This window comes from Notothenia coriiceps, unplaced genomic scaffold (genome assembly GCF_000735185.1).
Source record: "Notothenia coriiceps isolate Sejong01 unplaced genomic scaffold, NC01 NC01_scaffold00035256, whole genome shotgun sequence".
In the NCBI taxonomy this organism is placed as follows: Eukaryota; Metazoa; Chordata; class Actinopteri; order Perciformes; family Nototheniidae; genus Notothenia; species Notothenia coriiceps.
In genome coordinates this window covers 19,228-41,236 of record NW_011367957.1, presented here as the reverse complement: position 1 = coordinate 41,236, position 22,009 = coordinate 19,228, and the positions used below count along the sequence as shown (strand labels likewise).

Below are 22,009 nucleotides of genomic sequence, written 5' to 3'. Positions count from 1 at the left end.
AAGCTGGACAGTTTTAGTTGGTTATGCTGAAAAACATCTGGTAAAAACTGAAGAAGAAAATAAAATACATACATTCAACAAATAATGAATAAACATTCTTTCCAAAAACTTAAATATAGAGTGCTTTGGTTCAATGTAGCTTTGGACCTTATTACTAAAAACTGAGATGAATCCTCAGTAGTATTTAGAGTTTTGAGATATGTGTGATATAATATAGGTCCTGTAGGAAGTGCATCAGTCAGAGTGTGTTGCTGTGCTAGTCCTCACCTCCCAGGTCTGTGCAGGTAGTGTTCCAGACGAGCTATAACCTGGTCATAGGTGAGGAAGGCCATGTAGCCGGGGTGAGTCACTGCTAGCTGGTTCCAGTTCCTTATGAGTGACCTCCACGGCTAAAAATGAGAGCAGACGTAGGATGTTCATTATGATTCATGTTTAAAGAAGTAGTAAACACTTTGGTAAAATATGCTTTATCGCTGTCTTGGTAAGAGTTGCTCTAGAGGAGAGGATACCAATCGATTGTCGATATCCCTTTGGACAGAGTAGTTTCCCCCTCCTTCCATTCTTTATGCTAAGCTAAGCTAACCAGCTATAGCTTCAAAGTATAAATATACGAAAGGTATCCATCTTATTATCTCACTCTTTGAAAGAAACCTACTGAGCGTATTAAGCAAAATCTCTAACTATTCCTTTTAAAGAGGGAATATTATTATCATTTCAGGTTCATATGTGTATTTTGTGCCTCTACTGTGACATGTTTTTCACACTCTGTCACACTGTGATTGGTTAGCTGGCCGGCTCTGTTGTGATTGGTCAACAGGGGGGGCAGAGTGTGTGGGAGAGGAAACTCAGAGGAATTTTAGCCTTTGCACACCATTTACATGCACTAAAACCTATATAACACACTGCAGGAAAGGGTAAACCCCAACAAGATAATAGGGCCTCTTTAATCTATCAGTTTACGACTTTTGGAAAATTCACCTTACCTGAAACAGTCTGGTGAAGATGTCGAACTCAAACACAGAGATGTAATCATTACAGGTGAGATCTATAGTTGATTTCAGAGCCATGGACTCCATCCCTTCCTCAAACGCATGCACACTCTGCAGCTGCTCTTTGAAGCTATTCCACTGCACAAAACACCTGTCAGAACACATTGTTAACATGTAGCAACAAATCAAAACACAATGAAAATACAATAAAAGTTCTCTTGTTAGGAACATTCCCAAAACTCACTTGTTTCCGAATGAGCGCATCCAAAACTCCTTTGCCTCTGGCTTAGTCACACTGTAGGTGTCACCCTGATAACTGCCCCCTGGAAACATGGCCCTCAGCTCCCAGAGCATGTGACTGAACAGCAAGGACAGTTTGGTCAAGTTCCTCCTGAGAAAGAAAAACCAAACAGACTTTCAGTTGTGTAGTCAGATATAGAAATAGGCTTTGCTTGGACATCACATTTCCTTTTTCTCCTGCTCTCTTATACAAACATGTAAAACCATCTTGTGAGGCAATAACTGCGTCTCCTCAAACTTATAACCCTTAACTCACACACTTTCTTTGAATATTCTTGTATCTAAAAGTGTCAAAGGCACTAGGATTAAGATTCAGAATAAGGACATATCTGCAGAAACTTTTTAATAAAGTGTCACTACCTTAAAGGTTAGTTTCTGTGCATTTGTCTCCAGTGTAGGTGTGTAAAGTTAAAGGTGTCAGGCCAGGCAGGCTTGCTTTGCTATAGCAACTGAGGTAAACACTGGCTATATATAAATGGTGTATAAATGTAAAGAAATAACATAAAATAAATTCTAACACCAGCATTTTTCAGGGGGACATAGCTCTAATTGTTAAACACTGGATACTGTACTGCTTCTTTTGAGTTAAATCAAACACTGCTGATACTTTCCGCAGATAAACGCACACCAGGTAGTCCAGCTAGCAAACAGGATGCTCTGCAGCTTGCTTGTCTGTAAATACCACAGAATGTTCCAGTGGCCAAAGTGTCACCTCTGTATAAGAATGTACTGTACCCTCTTTCAAGACACTTTGAGGGTAATTTACTAAATATTTGTTGACAGTTTCTTTTTTTTTAAACACACATCTGTCTACAAATATGTCGCTTGGTGCAGTCTCTCATAAAAAACTGAATCAAATTATGTAAATGCTACATTTAATTGACATTGTATGCAACAGCTTACTTCCATCTTTAACACTTTTTTTATTATATAAAACATAAAGAGTTAAAAATATATCAGTTGTCTTTGAAGTATCTTGAAAGATCTTTTTCCGAACATGTTTTACGTAAGACCCGAATGCGTGTTTCAGGAGAGGATTAACAGACTCCACTATATTTATTTTACTTTTCGAATGAAAATGCAGTTAAAATTGTACAATATAGGAAATATATTCTAATACCTGAATTCAGTATATTACAATGCAAGTAAATCCCATCCATTGAATTTGACCCCAACTTCTCATTTTCATCTGCACTTTCGTAATTATTTTTGAATGTTTCTTTGGAAATATTTTCTGCAGATGTGTCCAGGCAGCCAGTAATTATAAAATGGACATTCTCTTAAGAGGATGGTGGTTAAAAACATTTCAACTCGATGAGAAAAACGTATAAGGTGTTGAGGAGAAGCGGAGAAGCGCGGGAGGAAATGTGTTATTAGTCACGTCTCTCGGTCAGTCTGGCCCCTCGTATAAATGTCATGAAAAAAAGATGGTCGCTAAATGTACTGCAAACACTCCAGTGCACGTGTTATTTTTAGATTAAAGAGTAAAATATGTTGTGAAGCAATGTCGACGCTCTATAGCTTGATTCTCGGATGGGTTGGTTTTCTGTGCTGTAATCGTTTCTCTATTTTAATATTTGAAATATCGCTTGATCACCTGCGAAGCTCAATGTTAAATGCGTTTTTAAGCTTCCGATCTTTCAAATCTTATACAGAAAGAGAGAATAACTTTCAAAGATCTTTGAGGCGCGTTTACGTCGAGCTCTCTGCAGCCGATGGAAGTCTTTACAGAAGAATCTCAAGCTAAATAAAAATAGTTGTGTAAAACATTCACACATCGGTTATGGCCTATTTATCTATTTTCAGACTTGCACATGATGAGAAAAATGTATTCAAAACTTCAAGACCAAGAACACAAAGCTGTGTCTGAGTGACCCTCAAATTCATGCTCACATTTTGTAATTCAAAACAAATCCTGCAACCTAATATATATCCAGAATTTTAATCAGTGATTATATTCTATCAATGGAAATGACATGTTAAAAACCACACCCTAACCACGATGAGTAAGATATTCAATCCTAATGAAATATTTGTTTGTGTAAAAAGTACCCAAATATTAAGGGGCATAGCCGGTTTAATCAATGTGTATTTGTGTAAGTATACACATTGTATCATTCATAGTTAAAAAACTGGTTTATTCATTAATATACTGATACATATTTGTGTTGTTTTTGATTCAAGTTTAAGCTATATGTTGAACAGAATTGGCATATTTGCATGTGTTTTATAAATTCCAGTCAGATGATGTCAAAACCATCAGTGTGTCACGCACAATAATCCACCAGCCGCTCAACCCTTCAACTGTCTGTTTCTGTGGCCTCCTCCATCAGGCTGATCTCAGTTCTGTTCTAACCTTAACATACTGCCTGAGTCTGTGGCATGACATGCTGAAAAGTGGGTTGCTTTAAAAAAAGATAAAAGAATATATTGACTCAATTTGCCGTAATTCAAAAGCCACACTGCACATCACACAATGTGAATTTGTCACATGACTGCTCATGCAGACCTTGCTGTGGTAATAAGCCATCTCCTGTCTTGTGAGTGCACAATGACGCAATATAAATAAAGATAGATAGATGGATAGCTCAGCATGTCTTTATCTGAGTAAAAAGTAGAAAAGAGAGGTCCTATATTTAGCAGTAACAGTAGCAGAGGATAGATGTGTTACTGAATGGAAACAAATAGAAAAGTGTGTTTAGGCCCGGCTGCCTTTCTCCCAAACTGCTCACAAACTGATGTTGCTATTGCCAAGTTTCCGTACATTAGCATCACAAAGATTCAGGTTTGGCTCTTTTTCTGCTGCCGTTATTAGTAGTCTCAACAGGAGCAGCAGATGCAACACAAACCTTAAATAAAGAAGTCACTCTTTTGAAGCTGTTCCAAAATATCCAATTTGGCCAAACCGCAAATGTACTGAAAGTGGTATTATTTCTCTCTTTTGGCACACCACAAAGTCTATATTTTACATGTGGGAACGGGGGAGTTATTTTATTAAACTATATATTGTAGCGATGGTGTAAAGCGGCCATACGAGTTTGTTTGATTTAGTATATAAGGACGGGTCATAGCCTCTATCGTAGCTGTCAAGTATTCATTTATGACTCCTTTAGTCGAGCAAATACAGAAGACTATTTATGGATTTTCATACTTTTTAAAGACCACGAGCACAAAGAGCCAAAGCCCTGGTCCCATGATCCCCGATAAGGATTTGATGGATGTACGAACTATTTTTGACCCCAGAGTCAGTTTATTTGTGTTAAATCTTACATCAAGATCTGGTTAGAGAGGAATACATCTAAAAAAAGATGGGTTTTTTTCAGTTTGAGAACATGATTAAATTAGGGGGGGGGAGGGAATGGCGACCACTACACGAGGCCGTCCTTAAATGGCGGGTTACCTCGAATGGTAATTGGCCGTGCTCAGTGAAATGTTTTAATTCAAAAGAAAAGTTTCCTTGTTACTCTGGATAATGGAGAGAGAGCAATACATTCCTTGATTTGCAGGGACACTGCTTGTGTTTAATATTTTTAAATCATATATGAATGCTATGATCGCTGGTTTTATCCAAAATGTATTTTGTAGTACATAATGTGGCGTCCAATTTGTTGCCATTTTCATTTGCCTGACTGAACCTTGAGATACAAAAATAATACAAATGATATTCAAGTTTCGATATATTTTTCGATATCAATATATGTTTATTTGAATATGGAGGTATTTTGTTAGATTAATAAAGTTGTCATTTAGTATACGGCCTCTTGGTTAACTCTAGCGCATTTAAAGCAATGTCTTATAATGTGCATTGTCCCTTTTCAAATAAAAATAAATAAATAATGAAGTGTCCAGCTGGTCATCACAAGTCCTGGGAGCCCTAGATTATGTTTTTAGGTGTCTTGTTTCTTATGACCAAGAGACCAAAAATCAAAGATATTCAATTGACAATTAAACAGAACACAGAAAGAAAAGCCAATTATAGCATTTAAGAAACTAGAAGCACCACCTGTTGCCATTTTCTATAAAATAAATGACTGAAATTATTAAGTAATTGTCAAAAAACTAGCTGATTATTGTTCTATCAAGCAGCTTTTTCTTTGATTTGTACACCAAGAGGATAAAACATGTGACTGCCTCTCATACAGTGATTGATTGATTGACTTATTTGAATCTATATTAAAAAAGACAGAGAACAAAGGACAAAGTAATGAATGAATAAATTAAGCATTTGAATAAAAGGATTCATAAAACCCTTTTTTTTTTTTATGTATTTCATTTCAGGTAAAATAACACTTTCTCTCTTGTGTGTGGATGTCGGCCCTCTTACCTGCAGCTGGACGTGTCCTCGAACATCTTGTCCCGTCCCTCTTTGAACAGCAGCAGCGCCCGGTCCGTCTTATCCAGCAGGTTTCGGATATGGACCCTCAGGTATTTGGCCTCGTCCCCTCGGGGTGCCTGGCCCCCCTGCCCCCTGGGGCCTATGTAGGGCTCCCAGACCTGAGTCAGCAGTGTTCTTGTCTCAGAGACCAGCTCTGGCAGGTATGGTGGACTGTTCCTCAGGCCCAGCCGGGGGTTAGTGCACAGTTCGCCCAGTTTATGAAGTCTTTTTAGGGTCTTGTCCAGCATTCGCCTGTCTCCACTGGTAGGAGTCTGGGAGCTAGATTTGGGGCTCAGGGAAGCTCCAGAACCTGCTGCCGCCATCTTTCCTCTGTTGTGAAGTGATGTGAATCAATCTTAAATGTCAGTCTGTCTGTAAGGAGGCGTGATGATAAATAATAATGGTCTTCCTGTTCTCTATTGAATGTGTTTAAGAGCAAAAATAGGAGCAGTTATCATCCAGACTCAAGTGTTTGAGTGTCTCTGCTGGTATTTAATGTCCTTACGGTGATTTGTGTGAGGTCCCAGCTTCTTTGTATAAGCAGACATCTTAGCCTCTTCAAACAGCATCCATCTTTGATCCATAAAATAATCCAATAGCATTACATGACCCAACGATGGCTAGCCCGCACAATTACAGCATCTCTAAAAATGCACTTCAATCTTAGCATTTCCTCCAGAAATAGCCCATTTTTAGACTCTTTCTCCTGTGTCAGATCTTCAGAAAAACACAAGAAAATACAAGTCCTGTTATATAGAGGCTGCTTTTTAAAGGTTTTTCAGAACAGTTCAACAAAAGACACCAAGCATAAAGAAGTGAAGTGACTACAAAGAAAGGGAGTGACACTGATACTCAACCGTTCTACCAACAACTACCATCCTGACTCTCTCTCCACCCTCTCACTTTCAGCCTTCCTCACCCACTCTATAGCACACTTACCAATATTCATGCTCACATCTCAGAGGCAGAGCACTCCCACAATGTCAGGGTCAACCGAACAGACACATCTACTCACAACACAGTGGAAAACATGTCCTCTGTCATTGGCTGAAACTTTGCTGCTTCTTCTTTGTCTCTCTTCCTTTCTTCTGTCACCCCCCCTCTTTTTCGTTCTCGCTCTTTCTGTTCTTGGTGCACCCTTTGAATGGTTTCCTGGTTGCAGCCAGCCAAACAGGTTTACTTTCTTTGCTCTATTGCTTGAGCAGGAAAGCAACAAGAGAGAGCAAGAGAGAGAGATGGGAGTGGTGAAGACCGAGAGGAGTGACCTCAAAATTCAACATGAAAGCAGTGTGCAAGACCTGAGTTAAACTTAGTATCCAGACAGGTAGCCTTCTCACTAACCGACAGGATGTCTGCAATCAAAGCAAAGGTCAAACTTAAAGGTCAACAACAACAGTTGTGTTATAAGAAGAATCCTCTTCACCTGACAACTGGCAGGGAACGATGTGTACTGTGTGATTTGAAGGATTTATTTGGCATGTCACCATATACTTTCTGCAGAAGTGGTTTATCAGTACATTGACTACTTTGGTTTAAACACAAATATTTCAAAAACCATTCGATTCATTTCTGTGTAATTATGCATGGACTTCCCAAGAGGAAGAACCCTAATAACTTTGCTATGGTTTTGGATGCCATTCAATTTAACAGGGAGGTGTGTGGCGCAGTGGGTTAATGCGCTGATCTTCGAATCAGAGTTGGAGTCCCACTGCAGTCTGTATGTCGTGGGGATTGCCCACAGTATTGAGTATGTAAGTTGCTTTGGATAAAAGCGTCTAACATGTAATGTAATGTTTCCCCTTCAGAATGAGTTGTTATTGTTTAAAGCCACTACTCTTCCTTTATCGCCACCATCAGGCCGAAATGTTAACTTTTACAAAATGTGTTGTTTTTGGTCATCTCCCTAAAAAACCTCTGATATTCCCATCAGTCTTGACTGTAGCCTGCTTTGTGTTTGGTGCCTGTCTGTAAATGTTAGAATTCTAATAAATAAACAATACCCAAACATATCCCAATCGCAATGATAGAAAACACAAAATAGAAGAAAACTGTCACATTTAAAAAGCCCTAATGAGGAAATGTGGTCGTTGTTCGGCAAAAAAAGTAAAACAATTCACAAATGATCTAAACAGTTGATTTACACATGAGACATTTTACTGAATTAGTTATCTTGCTAAATTACCAAACTGCATTACAATGGTAACAATGTGAACATATTAGCTGTTAGCCTGCTGAGGCAAGCTTTAACAATAATAAAGCTTTATTTCTATAGCACTTTTCATACACGGGGTGCAGCTCAAGTACTCCAAAAACATGACATCACAAATCAAATTAAAACATTAGGGACAGCTGTGTCTCTATTCCGTTTGTATGGTCTACGTCTACGATGTGCAGCCACAGCGCAGCTTGCATGGATGAATCATGGGCTGTATACATATATTGTTAAAACTAATTAGATTTTGTTCCATTAATCATTGGAAGTTATATTGAAGTGACTGTTATTTTGTTATTGTGTATATATTGATTGTTGTGTTTTATCTTAATGTGTGCATATGTGCAAATGTGTCTGTTGAGTGTATATATATAGGATATACATATTTGTATTGTTGTATTTTTGTATTCGGGATTGTTGGAAACGTTATTTCGATCTTTCTGTCTGTACATACAAACTAAAAGATTAACATTAAAGTTGACTTTGAGTTTGACTTTGATTCCGTGCCTGTGTGCATGAGCATAAGGGCTCAATTTCAAGAAAGTCACTTTAATAAGGAGCGAGTAAAAACTTTATTTGCTACAAATAAAGCTGAACTTGATATATAAAAGCATGTTTTAAATGCAAATATGTACTGATTCCCCTTATTTCAAATAGCATAACATCTGTACTATCAATAAGACTGACAACATCTGCTTTAACATCCACTAGAGGGAGACACTCACTCAGTTTAGTTCTTCCATGACATCATTGCGAGTTTAACATTCAAAGCCTTTCGGTTTGAGTTACCATTCACTATTTCTGAATTGATCCGACACAAGCACATCAAAATATTACACACTATCTACAACACACTTATATTGGCTCTCGAAAACAAATTTGCAAGAAGAAATCAATTGCTTTCAACTCTCAGTTTAGTGTTATCAATGAAATCAGTTTATTTTACACATTTACATGTCTGTTTCCATCTTAATGTGCCTTAACTAAAGAGCATATATATTAATATGCTTTAAAAATACTATAAATATAATGACTCAACCCTTGGATGTGGGTCTCTTTGGACCCGGTGAGGTGGTTTTCTTGAANCGGTGGGATTCGGTTGAGTCATTATATTTTTATTCGTATATTTTAAAGGCATATTAATATATATGCCTGCTCTTTAGTTAAGGCACATTAAGATGGAAACAGACATGTAAATGTGTAAAATAAACTGATTTCATTGATAACACTAAACTGAGAGTTGAAAGCAATTGATTTCTTCTTGCAAATTTGTTTTCGAGAGCCAATATAAGTGTGTTGTAGATAGTGTGTAATATTTTGATGTGCTTGTGTCGGATCAATTCAGAAATAGTGAATGGTAACTCAAACCGAAAGGCTTTGAATGTTAAACTCACCAATGATGTCATGGAAGAACTAAACTGAGTGAGTGTCTCCCTCTAGTGGATGTTAAAGCAGATGTTGTCAGTCTTATTGATAGTACAGATGTTATGCTATTTGAAATAAGGGGAATCAGTACATATTTGCATTTAAAACATGCTTTTATATATCAAGTTCAGCTTTATTTGTAGCAAATAAAGTTTTTACTCGCTCCTTATTAAAGTGACTTTCTTGAAATTGAGCCCTTATGCTCATGCACACAGGCACGGAATCAAAGTCAAACTCAAAGTCAACTTTAATGTTAATCTTTTAGTTTGTATGTACAGACAGAAAGATCGAAATAACGTTTCCAACAATCCCGAATACAAAAATACAACAATACAAATATGTATATCCTATATATATACACTCAACAGACACATTTGCACATATGCACACATTAAGATAAAACACAACAATCAATATATACACAATAACAAAATAACAGTCACTTCAATATAACTTCCAATGATTAATGGAACAAAATCTAATTAGTTTTAACAATATATGTATACAGCCCATGATTCATCCATGCAAGCTGCGCTGTGGCTGCACATCGTAGACGTAGACCATACCACACACACACACACACATGAGCTGGTTTTCTTGAGTATCTTTGTAATTACATTTTTTTATCATTTCATATTCCAGCTATTCCTCAAAAAACATGATTTGGATATCATGCCATTCAAATTTTAAATTTAAATGTTATACATTTTAAGAAATTGTAGTTTTTGTATTACTACCTACCCCAAGCTTCCAAGTGGGTCAAAAATGACCCGCATGCATTTTCTATGGAATCCTATATGGGAACCTTTGATTCTTATCATCTGTTGCTGTCAGGAATACATTCACTGTAGACCACACAGACTACATCACAAGTGACACCTCTCAGGAAGATTATTTTACACAGCAAGATCTGATACCTGTCAGTATAGTAATAATAATAATAATGATACATTATATTTGTATAGGGCTTTTCAAGGACTCAAAATCGCTTTACAATATAAGGGAAGGTTAGGGTGGGGGGTATAGGACTAAACTTGATCAACCGGCATGGATTGATATTGATGGGGGGGGGAGGCTATAGACAAGAGGAGAAGACATGAGTTTTGAAAAGGGACTGGAATACTTTGAGGGTCTCAGAATAGCGGAGATCTTTGCATCAATATGTTCAAAACATTTTTTTTCTAAATTACATTTTTTTTTTTTTTAATTATCGATTGTGAAAAATGAAATATAAAATATTTCTAATGTGAACTAAAATATAATACAAAATATGTGATTTTTCTTAACCAAAATGACAAATATTGCATAAAAACACATTATTCTAACACAGGTCCTTTTAGACCCACTTATGGAAGAGTGTAGGGTCCAGTCACTCGTGCATCTAAGGGTTAACAGAAGATCTTGGTAGATATTCTAAACCGTTCAAATGTAGGTTGATTTCTAAATGCTGAGTTTCAGGCCTAGTTGCACCTCTGCTCTCCAGCCACAAGGGGGCCTCATGTTATCTCATGGTAGGTGGCACTAAGGACTCCTCTCTGCATTCATCCTGCTGCTGAGTCTCAGCAAACTGAACCCCTAAATAATAAAGATAAATGTATTTTCTCTTTCTATGGGTGTGTGCTTGCAGAGCATTAAGCCCAGCCAATGTATCATTCATTAAGCAATACGTTCTGATAGTGTGTGTTCAGGGTGAACACTGCATGGCCGTTAAAGAGGCGGGCCTTTGTTTTCATAAATAATACCTTTTGCAGTTAGATACCATAATGGTTGAGTGCTTTGACAGCTGCAGAGCATGTTTGTGTAGTGTCAGGGTGTTTTAGGGACTTTAAACATTAAGTTTGACTTTCCGTTGCCAGTTCCACACTTCAGTGGAAAGAGGAAAGTCCCAAATTGACCCTGGTAACAAGACCCTCGTCTGAGGGTGGGGTAGGATAAGATTAAAATGAAAGAGATGAGGTGTGATGTGTGTGTTTATGTGCATGTTTGGGTACACGCACAGGCAGGGCAGCAGTTATGGCATCAATTAGTCAGTTTGAGGACATCTTCTTTGTGAATTCCCCCTTTGTTATCCTTATACCTGCTTTTGGGGATGCAGGATTCACTTATAGTCTAAATACAAGTGACATGACCAACCTGAGGCCACAAATTGCATGACTGAAGCTTGTCAAATCTGCATCCTCAAAATGAATTAAACATAAGGAAAACTTGAGCCTTCGTGTGCTGTTCATTTACAAAATGTTGAGTTCACATTACTAAACTGTCAATTAGAAGAGTAAAATCATCTGTGATGTACCACAACTGAGACAATATTGTCTGCTCTATAATGCAATGAGACTGAAGTGTGAAAATCAACATTGTCTGGTGAATTGAGGCAATACAAAATGAACAAAAAACACATGAATATCCCTGCCATGTCATCATTACGAGTTTAACATTCAAAGCCATTCCTTTTGAGTTACTCATTCACGATTTTGGCATTAATCTGACAATATCAAAAATATTCCCTAATTTCACAATGAGTGTAACATCATTCTGCAGATTCCATGTTGTTAAGGTCAGTAGGTTCCATTATCATCAACAAGGTGGAACAGTGATGTTGCAATAAAGGAAAGAAATACGGTTTATAACCAGTGAACCCTTTAAATATATATATACCTATTTCTCCATCTCCTTAAACTGTATGGTCACTGATCCTCCTTTTTGCAAAAAGAAAAGTCTGTATTTTGACATTTTAAATTATAGCTTTTATTAACATGACTGAACAATTGACAACAAAGAAGTACATAGAAATACACAATAAGTGTACATTGTGAGCATTTACAACTGTCAAATGCATCAAGGTGCTTGTTAACAATGACAGGGAATCAACTAAATGTAGTGAATGGAGATGCGGTTAATGCAGACACACTTCACACAGCGACTGGCCAAAGCACCTGAACCGTGAAGAGCCTCGATCCTTGAACTTCTTGAGAAATTCAGTATAATGTTTTGAACTTGCATGCAAAACAGACAGCTGTCGAAGACGTGGCAAATGCAGAATGTATTATGATTTCAACTAAGTGTTTTCTCTTTCCCTCTGCACTCAGTATATTTTATAACAACCGCTTTGTTTCGGTTTATAAGGGAAAGCACCCTGTCGCTGTGATTACGTTCATTAGGCTTAAAGCAGATGAGCGCTGGCGGAACTGCACTGTACCTGCAGTCCTTTCTTAAGGGTAGCTGGGACACCACATCTACACCACACTTCTATTGGCTCATCTTCGAAAACACATTTGCAGGAAGAAATCAATTGCTTTGAACGCGTATCAGATAAAACAGTAAGAGAGAAGGGAACGCGCATTTGATTTCATGGGGATGGGAAGACTGGCCACTCTGAATGGACTGATCCCACCAAAGTGTCACTGAACAAAGGTTTCTTCACGCCTACACACCTGAGACTTCTCCAGGACCTGAGCGCCTCGCCCCCGGTTGATGCCGAGGATCATGACCATGAACGGGGACCACCAGTCGGTCGCCACCGCGCCGCTGGATCTGCGCACCACCACCCGGGAGCGTGCAGCGGCCAGGACTCCGGACTGCAGCAGCGGCGCGAGGGACGCTCGCGTGACAGGTGGCTCGCCCGCACCCCCCGCGAGCACAGGGACGGACAGTTTGCAGAAAAATGACACCGGTGCTCGCAAACGAAAAACGGAGAAATCCTCCTCTTCGCTTCCTTTTCGGAAACGCCCGTTTTTCGTGGAGCCGGAGCCCCAGAGTCAGTCCCCGGCTCCCCCAGAGGGAGAGGACCGCGTCCCCCCTACAGGGAACACAGAGCTCACATTACGAGAGAGTTTGACCGGACGTTTGGAGATATCTGCGGATGAGAGCAGAGTCTGTGCCACACCAGTGACTCCCAGGCGGTTCACAGAGGCAAGAGTGAGTCCAGATGGATATCCCATCTGCATTTGGCACCAGTATGATTACGGTAAGCGTTACCGTCAAACATTCAGTCTACTTTTCACGTATTAAAACCATTTACAGTTTACGATTAAAACGTTCTGTGTTATTGCACAAGTTATTCTTAGCCCAAGTAGCCAACAAAGTATCATTTCTGGTCTATGTTACACAACGTTTTATGTAACTTCTATAAAGTTCTCATCTGATGTATATTTCAAAGGAAACCTTTATTTTGATGACTAAAATTAGATCGGTGTGTTGAATGGTGAGACTAATTTGGAGACACAAGTAAGCATCCCAAGGCAGAGAGAGAGCATGGCACAACCTGCAGGGGGGCTCTCTATGAAGATGTATTTTTTTTATAAAATGAATGAAGCTATTTTAGGTAGCAGTAGCTGCACACACTCTCCTTCTTCAATACTTTTTCGGTCACTAGTGAGTCTCAGGTGGAAAAAGAAAGATAGCAGGGTTGATGCAGCAGCTGATGCTGAATCAACGAGAAAATGTCCAGTCAGCTTTTTTGCTGCTGCTTTCCTGCACTGATAAAGTAGCTCACTGGGTCAACTCATAACTAAATACTACACACACACACACACACACACACACACACACACACACACACACACACACACACACACACACACACACACCTACATGCACAGCTGCACACTTCCTTATTACAAAAGAAGTGTGCCAACACTGCCCTTTGAATTCAATATTTATTTTTACCTTTTTTCTTTGCCCTCTCTGCCTCCTACCTTCTATGTCTCTCTTTCTGTCTCCTTCCTGTTCAGGTCCATACCCAATGTTCTCTTTGTCGTCTGTTCCTGAGCCCACCCACCTTCTGGCCCACCAAGCAGAACACCTGCAGACTATTGCTGTGGCTACACGTCAAGATGAAGATGGAGACACGTATGTTAATGTATTTATATGGCTTTGAAGTTTGAAGTAATGTCACTATCCAAGTCTCAAACGCATACAGTCAACTTGATGATTCCTCTAAGTGGTGCATTATTTAATAATCTGCACTTTTTAATCAGCCGGCAATGTTGACAGTGCAAACATGAAACAATTCTCAAATCTGAGATCTTACAACAGTCAGAAATACTCATGGATTTTCCAGCAGATTGAGATCATTCACTGTGATTTTCTTTAGAGACCCATAGAGACCAATAGTTTAAAACCATAGTGACTTCTGTACATAAAGAGCCTGATAATGGTTTTATAAAAAACATGTTTTATATGCGCAACCTTCCTTACTTCTTCTTGGAACTGGTAACTCGTCAGTCCCAAGGGAGTGACTGAATTTGAGTCACTCTCAAATTCTTGAAATAGTCAAATGTTCCTCAGAAAGGACAATTCATGGTCTAAAAAGAATGATTTTTTTTCAAGTACGTTTTTCAAGTCAATGTAAAACTGCATTCTGTCGATGCCCAATATGGTCGCAAGAATATATTTTTTGTACCTTAAAACGGCATTTGGTGGCGAATAGCAAGACATATGCAGTTAACAGATCTTAACATTTAAACTTGCAGATAATATAAAACGAAAGAGGTCAGTATTTAAGCTTTTATTTTATTATTTCACTTCACATATTCACACAAAACAGCTGATTCATGTATCTGCTTTATCTGTCTTTAGAACTGGCTTCTTATTTTTGCCTTAGCATGCACCAAAGGCCTTTTCCAAAGCAGCATTTCAACCACTGTGTTTAAAATTCGTATATCCCAGTAGGCCATCTCAGTTTGAAAGTAAGCTAGCATGCACATTTTTATGAAGCTAAATGTAATTCATGCATCATTAATTTAAATGTTTGACACATTAAGGTTTAGTATGGTGACATGTTAAAATGTCTTGCATAAGAAGTACTGTGACACTTTAGTCTGCATCACGACTCCTTACCAGCCAATAACAAACTGCAGGTCTGTGTCTTGACATCTGCACTCGAGCCATCTTCTCTCAATAGGAAGGTTTGACTAAAAGTGAAATTATAACAATCTCGCAAAAAACAAGTCGGTTCAAGTGATTCAGTGGGCTATACCCAAACAAGGCCAGTCTCAACAAGTCTGACCTCATAAACAAAACTTTTGGCGTTGCGCAACCTGGATGTGGTTTGTACGAAGTCTGTGATATCATCTGAGTTTATTTTTTACTCTCTCTGTGACTCACCTGGTTCTGCATATCAAACAAATACAGTCAGTACCCCCCTCCATAATCTGACCAGATTCTTTACTGTTGTTTCACTTCCTGTCAGGGAAACTTGTTTAGTGGAGGTGAAGAATGATTTGCAATGTGGCAAATAATCCAACACCCTAACAGAGAAACTATAGCACTAGAGTACTAGCTGCTTTAACACATAGACATGCATTGTGTGTGTGTGTGTGTGTGTGTGTGTGTGTGTGTGTGTGTGTGTGTGTGTGTGTGTGTGTGTGTGTGTGTGTGTGTGTGTTGAACAACGTGTGGGTTGGAAATAAGTATACCGTACTCAGGACACGAGGAGCTTTTAAGACCACATGAATGCAAATATGAAACTTTTAACGCATGGTTACTTTACTTTGTCTACAGTTTTCAACACCCACACACTTACTTAGATGTCACTCATTATTAGAGTCATATGACTGAAAACATAGCATGTCCAAGAATTAAATGACTTTGATGTTGCGGTTTGAATCGGGATCATTTGCATCCAACAAACTCGTGATGACCAACATGAGCCAGAAATCTCGTGACATGTCACAGCTTCTTATTGTCCCATCCTATCTTCAGAGACTCATGATAACTATGATGCATACTCTTTTAACAAATTGTGGCGTGGAATATGAGAAGAATGCCATGTATGCTGATTGTCACATCAGCAATGACAATAAGCACATTTACCTTTGCATTCTTGCCACTTAGAAGTAATCTGTTAATGTCAACTTGTTATTGTGGCATTTTAATTCTGGTACTCTATAACCTGTTTTTAATTATCACCTTCATATGTTATGCGATTCCAAGGAATTGTTGACACCCCTCTCCAGAGCGTCTTACAAGTATATCATCAAAATGTGCAGTACAAACACATAACCGAAATGAACAACTGATTTTATCATAGTGATCTAATGCAGCAAAGCCTTAGCAAAGAGCCGTTTCATGACCCCTTAGTATGGAAGTTGAGACTTTAGCCGGCTTGAGAGTACCTGTGTGTTGCTTTGTGGTTGTTTCAAGCATTGTGTGAATTCTGCAGAAAGACACATTCTCAGCCCCCCTGTACTTTTCACACCGGTTGTGTGTGCGTGCGTGCATGATTTATGCATAATGTGAGTGACGCTGTGCATGAGCCTCTCTTACGTCAAAGCGCCTTTGAGCCCCTTAGTTTCGGGAAAACCAAGTGAGTGCTCAGTTTTTTAAACATGATCGCGGTTATTCTCAGGTGTCTTTCTCTCTTTTCTTCTCTGTGTTTTTCAATGAATGGGCTCAAAAAACCCAAACATCCGTTACCCACTTCCTCATTTACCGCTTTCTTTCTATCAGCTTCATCTCTCTCTCTTTCTCTCTCTCTTTCTCTCTCTCTCTCTCTCTCTCTCTCTATGTCTTTATGTGTCATTTGCTTCTCCACACTATCATTTGTACGTGAGAAGTGCAGACGTGTTGATTGTCTTGTAGCTCCTTCCAATGAATTCCTTCCAGTAATTCAGTGCATCTGCTGCACAAGTTAACAATATATGCAGAGTTTGGCAAAACTTGATTACTGAAAATGTCACATCAAAACCTCGACTGGGTCGTTATCTTACTTGCAGATTAGACCCAATACTTTGATCTTTTTCTTTACTATATTTCCTCACATTCCCTGAAACACGTGTCAATATTAATCTTTGTGTCACATATGAAATGGGTGAAACACACATAAAAGAATATTAAAAGTCCGAAACCACATCAATGCTTCTGTGAGGCTATACACATGCTTTGTTTCAAAACGCAAACATCAGTACTGCAACATGCTCACAATTAGAGCGCTAACATGCTGATGTTAAACGGGACATGTAACGTGTTAGCATTCTAACATTTGCTAACAAACACTAAAGGTTAAGTACAATTCAGGATTATGGAAATGCAGTTATTTGGTGTTTGGACAGAACCAAGTATTGAATTTAAAAGTGTCACAATCAAAAGTCAGGGGATTCTTCGGAGATTTTGAACGTTTTACCAAAAAAACAAATGTGTGCCTGTGAAGTATGGACCAAGGGGGTGTATTTCTGATCACTGTGTACAAATGTTTATGTGCTAAGTCATTAATTTATTTCTTACACTACAGCAACAATGTAGAAAAAAGACTGTCTGTCTGTGGTGTGGTGTGAAGGTCACTATATGTCATGTGACCTGGGTCCACAGCCCTTTTCCTGTGTGTGCATTGTTTTGAACTACATTTGCAAGTTTTCTGGGGATTTGCACCGATTATTTTGCAAAAATCATGCAAGCATTTAGCCTCACCTCATCAAAACTAATTGCATTCAAATAAGAAGCTCGCACCTCCATTAACTGACTCGAGATTAAACTGTGTGCATTGCTGTCAAATTCACTTTGGTGACTTTTGACTTTAGATTAGATGTTACCCTAATGATACATGTAGAAATGCTCTAAAGAAACGAAAAAAAACCTCGATCCCACTTGACAAGAAACTGCTTGTTTCACCCACAAAATCTGGAAGTACTCATTCTGTGTGCCGGGCGCATCATTCCTGGTTAAAGAGGCCCCATTATGTTTTTCTGAGTTTTCACTTTCCTTTTGTGTGCATGTAAATGGTCTGCAAAGGCAAAAATCCCAAAGTTCCCACACACTCCCCCCCTGCCTGGAAAGCCTCGATTTGACTCCTTTGTTTACTTCTGTAACATACTGACATCACTATGTAACCCTCGCACTTCTATTGGCTAGCAGCTCAGACAGAGGGTGAAAAGAGGTGCTGCAGCAAAGGCAGTATGAGAGGTATAAAGACCTTTTTGAACATTAAAGCATGGAAACATGTCACAGTAGAGACACCACTAAATACACATTTGAACCTGAAATTGAGCCTAATAGGGCCCCTTTAACTGGACTGTGATGCATTTTTTTTTTTTTTTTTTAATATTCACACGGACTGAGACATCACCTCATTGCTCAGCTGGTCCACAGACCACATGTTTGGCTTCAGTCGGATCATTCAGGTTAGCTAAGTCCTCCCCCTCCCTGCCAAACAGGATACAGCACCACACCGTCTTCTCTTTTTTATAGCAGTTTCTTTTCTTCTTTGTGTTTTTCACACACATTCATACAGACACAGTTACACAGGGACTGTCACTGTTAGTGCGGCAGGCTTGGGACTCCTGTCTGCGTCAGTGGCACTGTGCCTGAGGTTAACTGGGGCTGTGGTCTGCCCCACTTCCAGGAACTAGAAACAGTACGGTTTCATCTAAAGAGAAAAGAGAGAGAGATGGATGCAGATAAAAGAGAATAACAAGAGACTCAGTATCACTTTAGGCCAGGGGTGTCCAAACTTTTTTCTTCGAGGGACACATACAGGAAAATATACGAAGGTCCTGGCCTCTCACTAGAGGGGAGGTTTATTGCCTTATCAGTTAAGTCATAAGTTAGCAAAATAAATCAAATGTAGTTAAATTTAGCTTGATACTTGAACATGCTTTAAGAAACACAACAGCCTACACCACAGCTCTCTGTAGGGTTTCATTTATTTAGTTGGCAGCTCATTCCTTAAAATAGAATCTTCAGATTGCTTATAAAAACAGGAAATAGAAAGGGTATTTCAAGATTGTTGTGTAATTAAGTTATTGGGCTTTTTTTATCAACTAAGATTTGTTTGAAAATGTTTCTAACTTTAATTTATTGAGTTTATTTGAAAAGTGGGCATATTAAGAAATTAATACTGTGGTGTATATTTTTACATATATATTGAATTAGTACAATATGTGACAAGCACAAGTTTAAAATGGGTCACGGTCCGCATTTGGCCCCCGGGCCGGAGTGTGGACTCCCCTATATGAAGGCATTTATATGCACAGTGGTTTAGTTCAATGCTTAGATGAATGAGTTTATCTGTAAAGATATAGCATGATTTTTGTCTCCAATCACTGTTATATTGTGCTGGGAAGCTGCAGGGGATTTCATAAAGCCAATGTGCTGACAGTAAATATGTTAAATAGTTCTTTGTTCATACAGATATGCTGAGCTCAGTTACAGGAACAGGGACGGGTTGAGGAAAGACCCGGCACACTCCCGATCCAACGTTCAGTTCTGCTTTTCTTACTGTTTGCTCTGATGTCAGGTTCGAATAATCTGATTTTTGCATGTATGTACAGATGCACACTTAGTTTATCCAGAGCAATTATTTTTACGATTGGTTAAATCGAATATACAGATATAGTGGAGCATGCCTTCCTTCCAGTGTAACCAACACGTTTAGCACATGATGGTCCTTCAGTTCAAAAGACCACAGGCATTGTTCTGTTCATACTTTCCTGCCTCAAGTTTTCAAATAATTTAAATGTTTTCATTGCGAATACAGATCTTATCATAGCTGTTTGGTTTATATGTAGCTAGAAGACGTGATTAGAGTTGTTGCAAAATGCTGTAATAAGTAGCTAGCTAGCTCCTTGAACCACACACCTGTTTTTGATGAAATTTGAAGATAAAAGTCTAGTTGTTGCGTGCAAATGTAGAATCTATTGTTAAACTTAAATATTATAAGGAAGTCATAAATATATATATATATGTCATCAATGGCAGGAAATTCTCAAACTTAGCGGCTCAATGTCTTTGGGACACATCACTTGAGAGGAAGTGTGGCAAGTGATTTTGTAATTGTGACTTTTCTTTTAACTCAAACTCTATGAAATTGTACTTTTGACTTTCCAAGAAGTATTCCTGTTTCCTGTGGCAGGGTTGTACTTTATGAGTGAATTTCATTTACCCATTGGATTAAGCTAACCTACAGAAAGCCCCAGTCAGAAACCAAACAGATGAATGGCTGAATTCACTTCACACAGAGCAAGATAAAGAATGCTGCCATTGTTTGCTGATAACAGGAAGTGACATAAAACCAGTCTGCCTCTTACTGGAAGTTGCTTCTTCTGAAAGCATAAAAAGACAAATGTGAGAACCTCTATAGTATATGGCGTACTAAAGCCTACCATCCCCTTTCCTTTCCCTGTCCTAAACTTTAGCCTACGTTTGTTCTTTTTTGCTTCACATAGAAACTACAGATAGTGGTTTCCCCTTTAGTCTTGATAAGCGTGTGATAAAGGGAGTGTGAGAAATGACTGCTGCACATCTGTCAAGCTCCTCGCTACAACTGTCAGTGGGATACTTCAGATCAAGTGATCAAGTTTATTTTCTACTACCCTTTAAGTGTATTTATTTATTTATATTATGTATACTATTTTGTATGTTCTTTCCCACTATGACTATGTATGTCATTAATCATGGTAGTCCTGTCATGCTATGTTTTTTCTTTATTATTTCTTGTTGGCTGTTCTGTTATGTTGAAAAAGGGAAGTATGATTTCCACCCCAAAGAAGTCTATACTATTGATTACACTTGTATGCTTCTTCTCAACAAAAATATTTGAAACAAGTTTATTTGCTACTTCTGATGACACAAATATCAACAATCCATCACATGTTAGATTTGAAGGCTTTGAAAGAATCAGTGAGTTTTCTTCTCCTATTCATTCATCAATTCATGCTTAAAGCGGAATGCTTATTCTTATTAACTCCTCATGGTAGTTGGTCACAATGTCATGAAAGCCTCAGACTCAGTTAAATATCCCTTGAGATCTTTTTGCTACACTTCTCTTTTAACTCTCAGTGTAAAATTCTTTGTTTCTTTGTATTCAATACAGAGCTCTCCACATAGCGGTGGTGCATGAGGAGATGGCCATCGTCTGCAAACTGATCAAACTCCTGCAGTTGGCTCGCAGAGGCCTTGATGTTTACAACAACCTCCGTCAGGTAAAACTAATCTAATTACACACACACATGCACAGTTACTTCTACGTTCTTTCAATCCACTGGAAGGTTGTTTTACTGTATCAGTTTTATGAGAGGTATCAGCGTCAGTTAGTATAAAATGATGATAGAAAGACTTAAATGTGTTGGGGGTGTTCTGCCCCGATAACCTCGGCATGTACAACACATTCCCCTGCTGCCTCACCCTTCTGATAACAGTAACATGGAAAAGAAAGAGGAAGTGCCTTGGTTTCCTCCTTGCACGGCACCATGTTATCGCATGCTCTTACAGTCAGTAGGCTGATGGCAGTGGAATCCACCCTTCCTGGTTTCTTCACCTGCACTTGCCGAAAGCCAAGACATGCTGGGAAGGACTGAATGTGTTTTCTAATGTTTACTTTTATTTTGCTTATGGTTTTTGCAAGTGTGAGCTTTCCCTAAAGTGAGCGATTTCTGGGGTTTAGCACGTTGCCAAAAGGATAGGACGGAGCAAAGTGTGACTCCTATGAACTCTCATGAACCTTGCACTCAAATTACAAACCTTGTCCTATCTCAGTACATACTTTCCTTGTTTTCTTGCAGATAAAGATTACACTCTTAAACTCTTTGTTCTATTTATACTTTTATATTAATACAGAGACAGACTCAATGAACTGAGGCTGTACCCTCCTTGCATAATAACCTCAACAAAATAGATAAACTACAGTGAACTGAACTGGAATGTGGACAGGGAATTATCTTTAAATGTTTCCCAATCCAGGGCTGTCCCAATCAAAGGCCTTAAGAAAACACCCCC

The 22,009-nt window shown here is 38.7% G+C and overlaps 2 protein-coding genes across 2 annotated transcripts in view; one reads left to right on the top strand and one right to left on the bottom strand.

The window, feature by feature from the left end:
- Positions 1 to 267: 267 nt before the first annotated feature.
- LOC104962678 (E3 ubiquitin-protein ligase CBL) lies at positions 268 to 6,823 on the bottom strand (the record flags this gene model as incomplete). The annotated part of the gene is made up of 5 exons (XM_010791135.1): positions 6,604 to 6,823; positions 5,614 to 6,381; positions 1,234 to 1,380; positions 984 to 1,140; positions 268 to 389 (listed from the first exon to the last, which is right to left on the bottom strand). Coding segments are annotated over exons 2-5 (800 nt in total), but the record flags the coding sequence as incomplete, so codon positions are not given.
- A 5,270-nt stretch (positions 6,824 to 12,093) lies between these two features.
- LOC104962677 (BCL3 transcription coactivator) overlaps positions 12,094 to 22,009 on the top strand; it is a 17,687-nt gene continuing 7,771 nt past the window's right edge. The window contains exons 1-3 of the mRNA XM_010791134.1: positions 12,094 to 13,265; positions 14,032 to 14,149; positions 21,108 to 21,216. Coding sequence (XP_010789436.1) covers positions 12,773 to 13,265; positions 14,032 to 14,149; positions 21,108 to 21,216 — 720 coding nt within the window. The 5' untranslated portion in view covers positions 12,094 to 12,772. The remainder of the gene's footprint in view (positions 13,266 to 14,031; positions 14,150 to 21,107; positions 21,217 to 22,009) is intronic.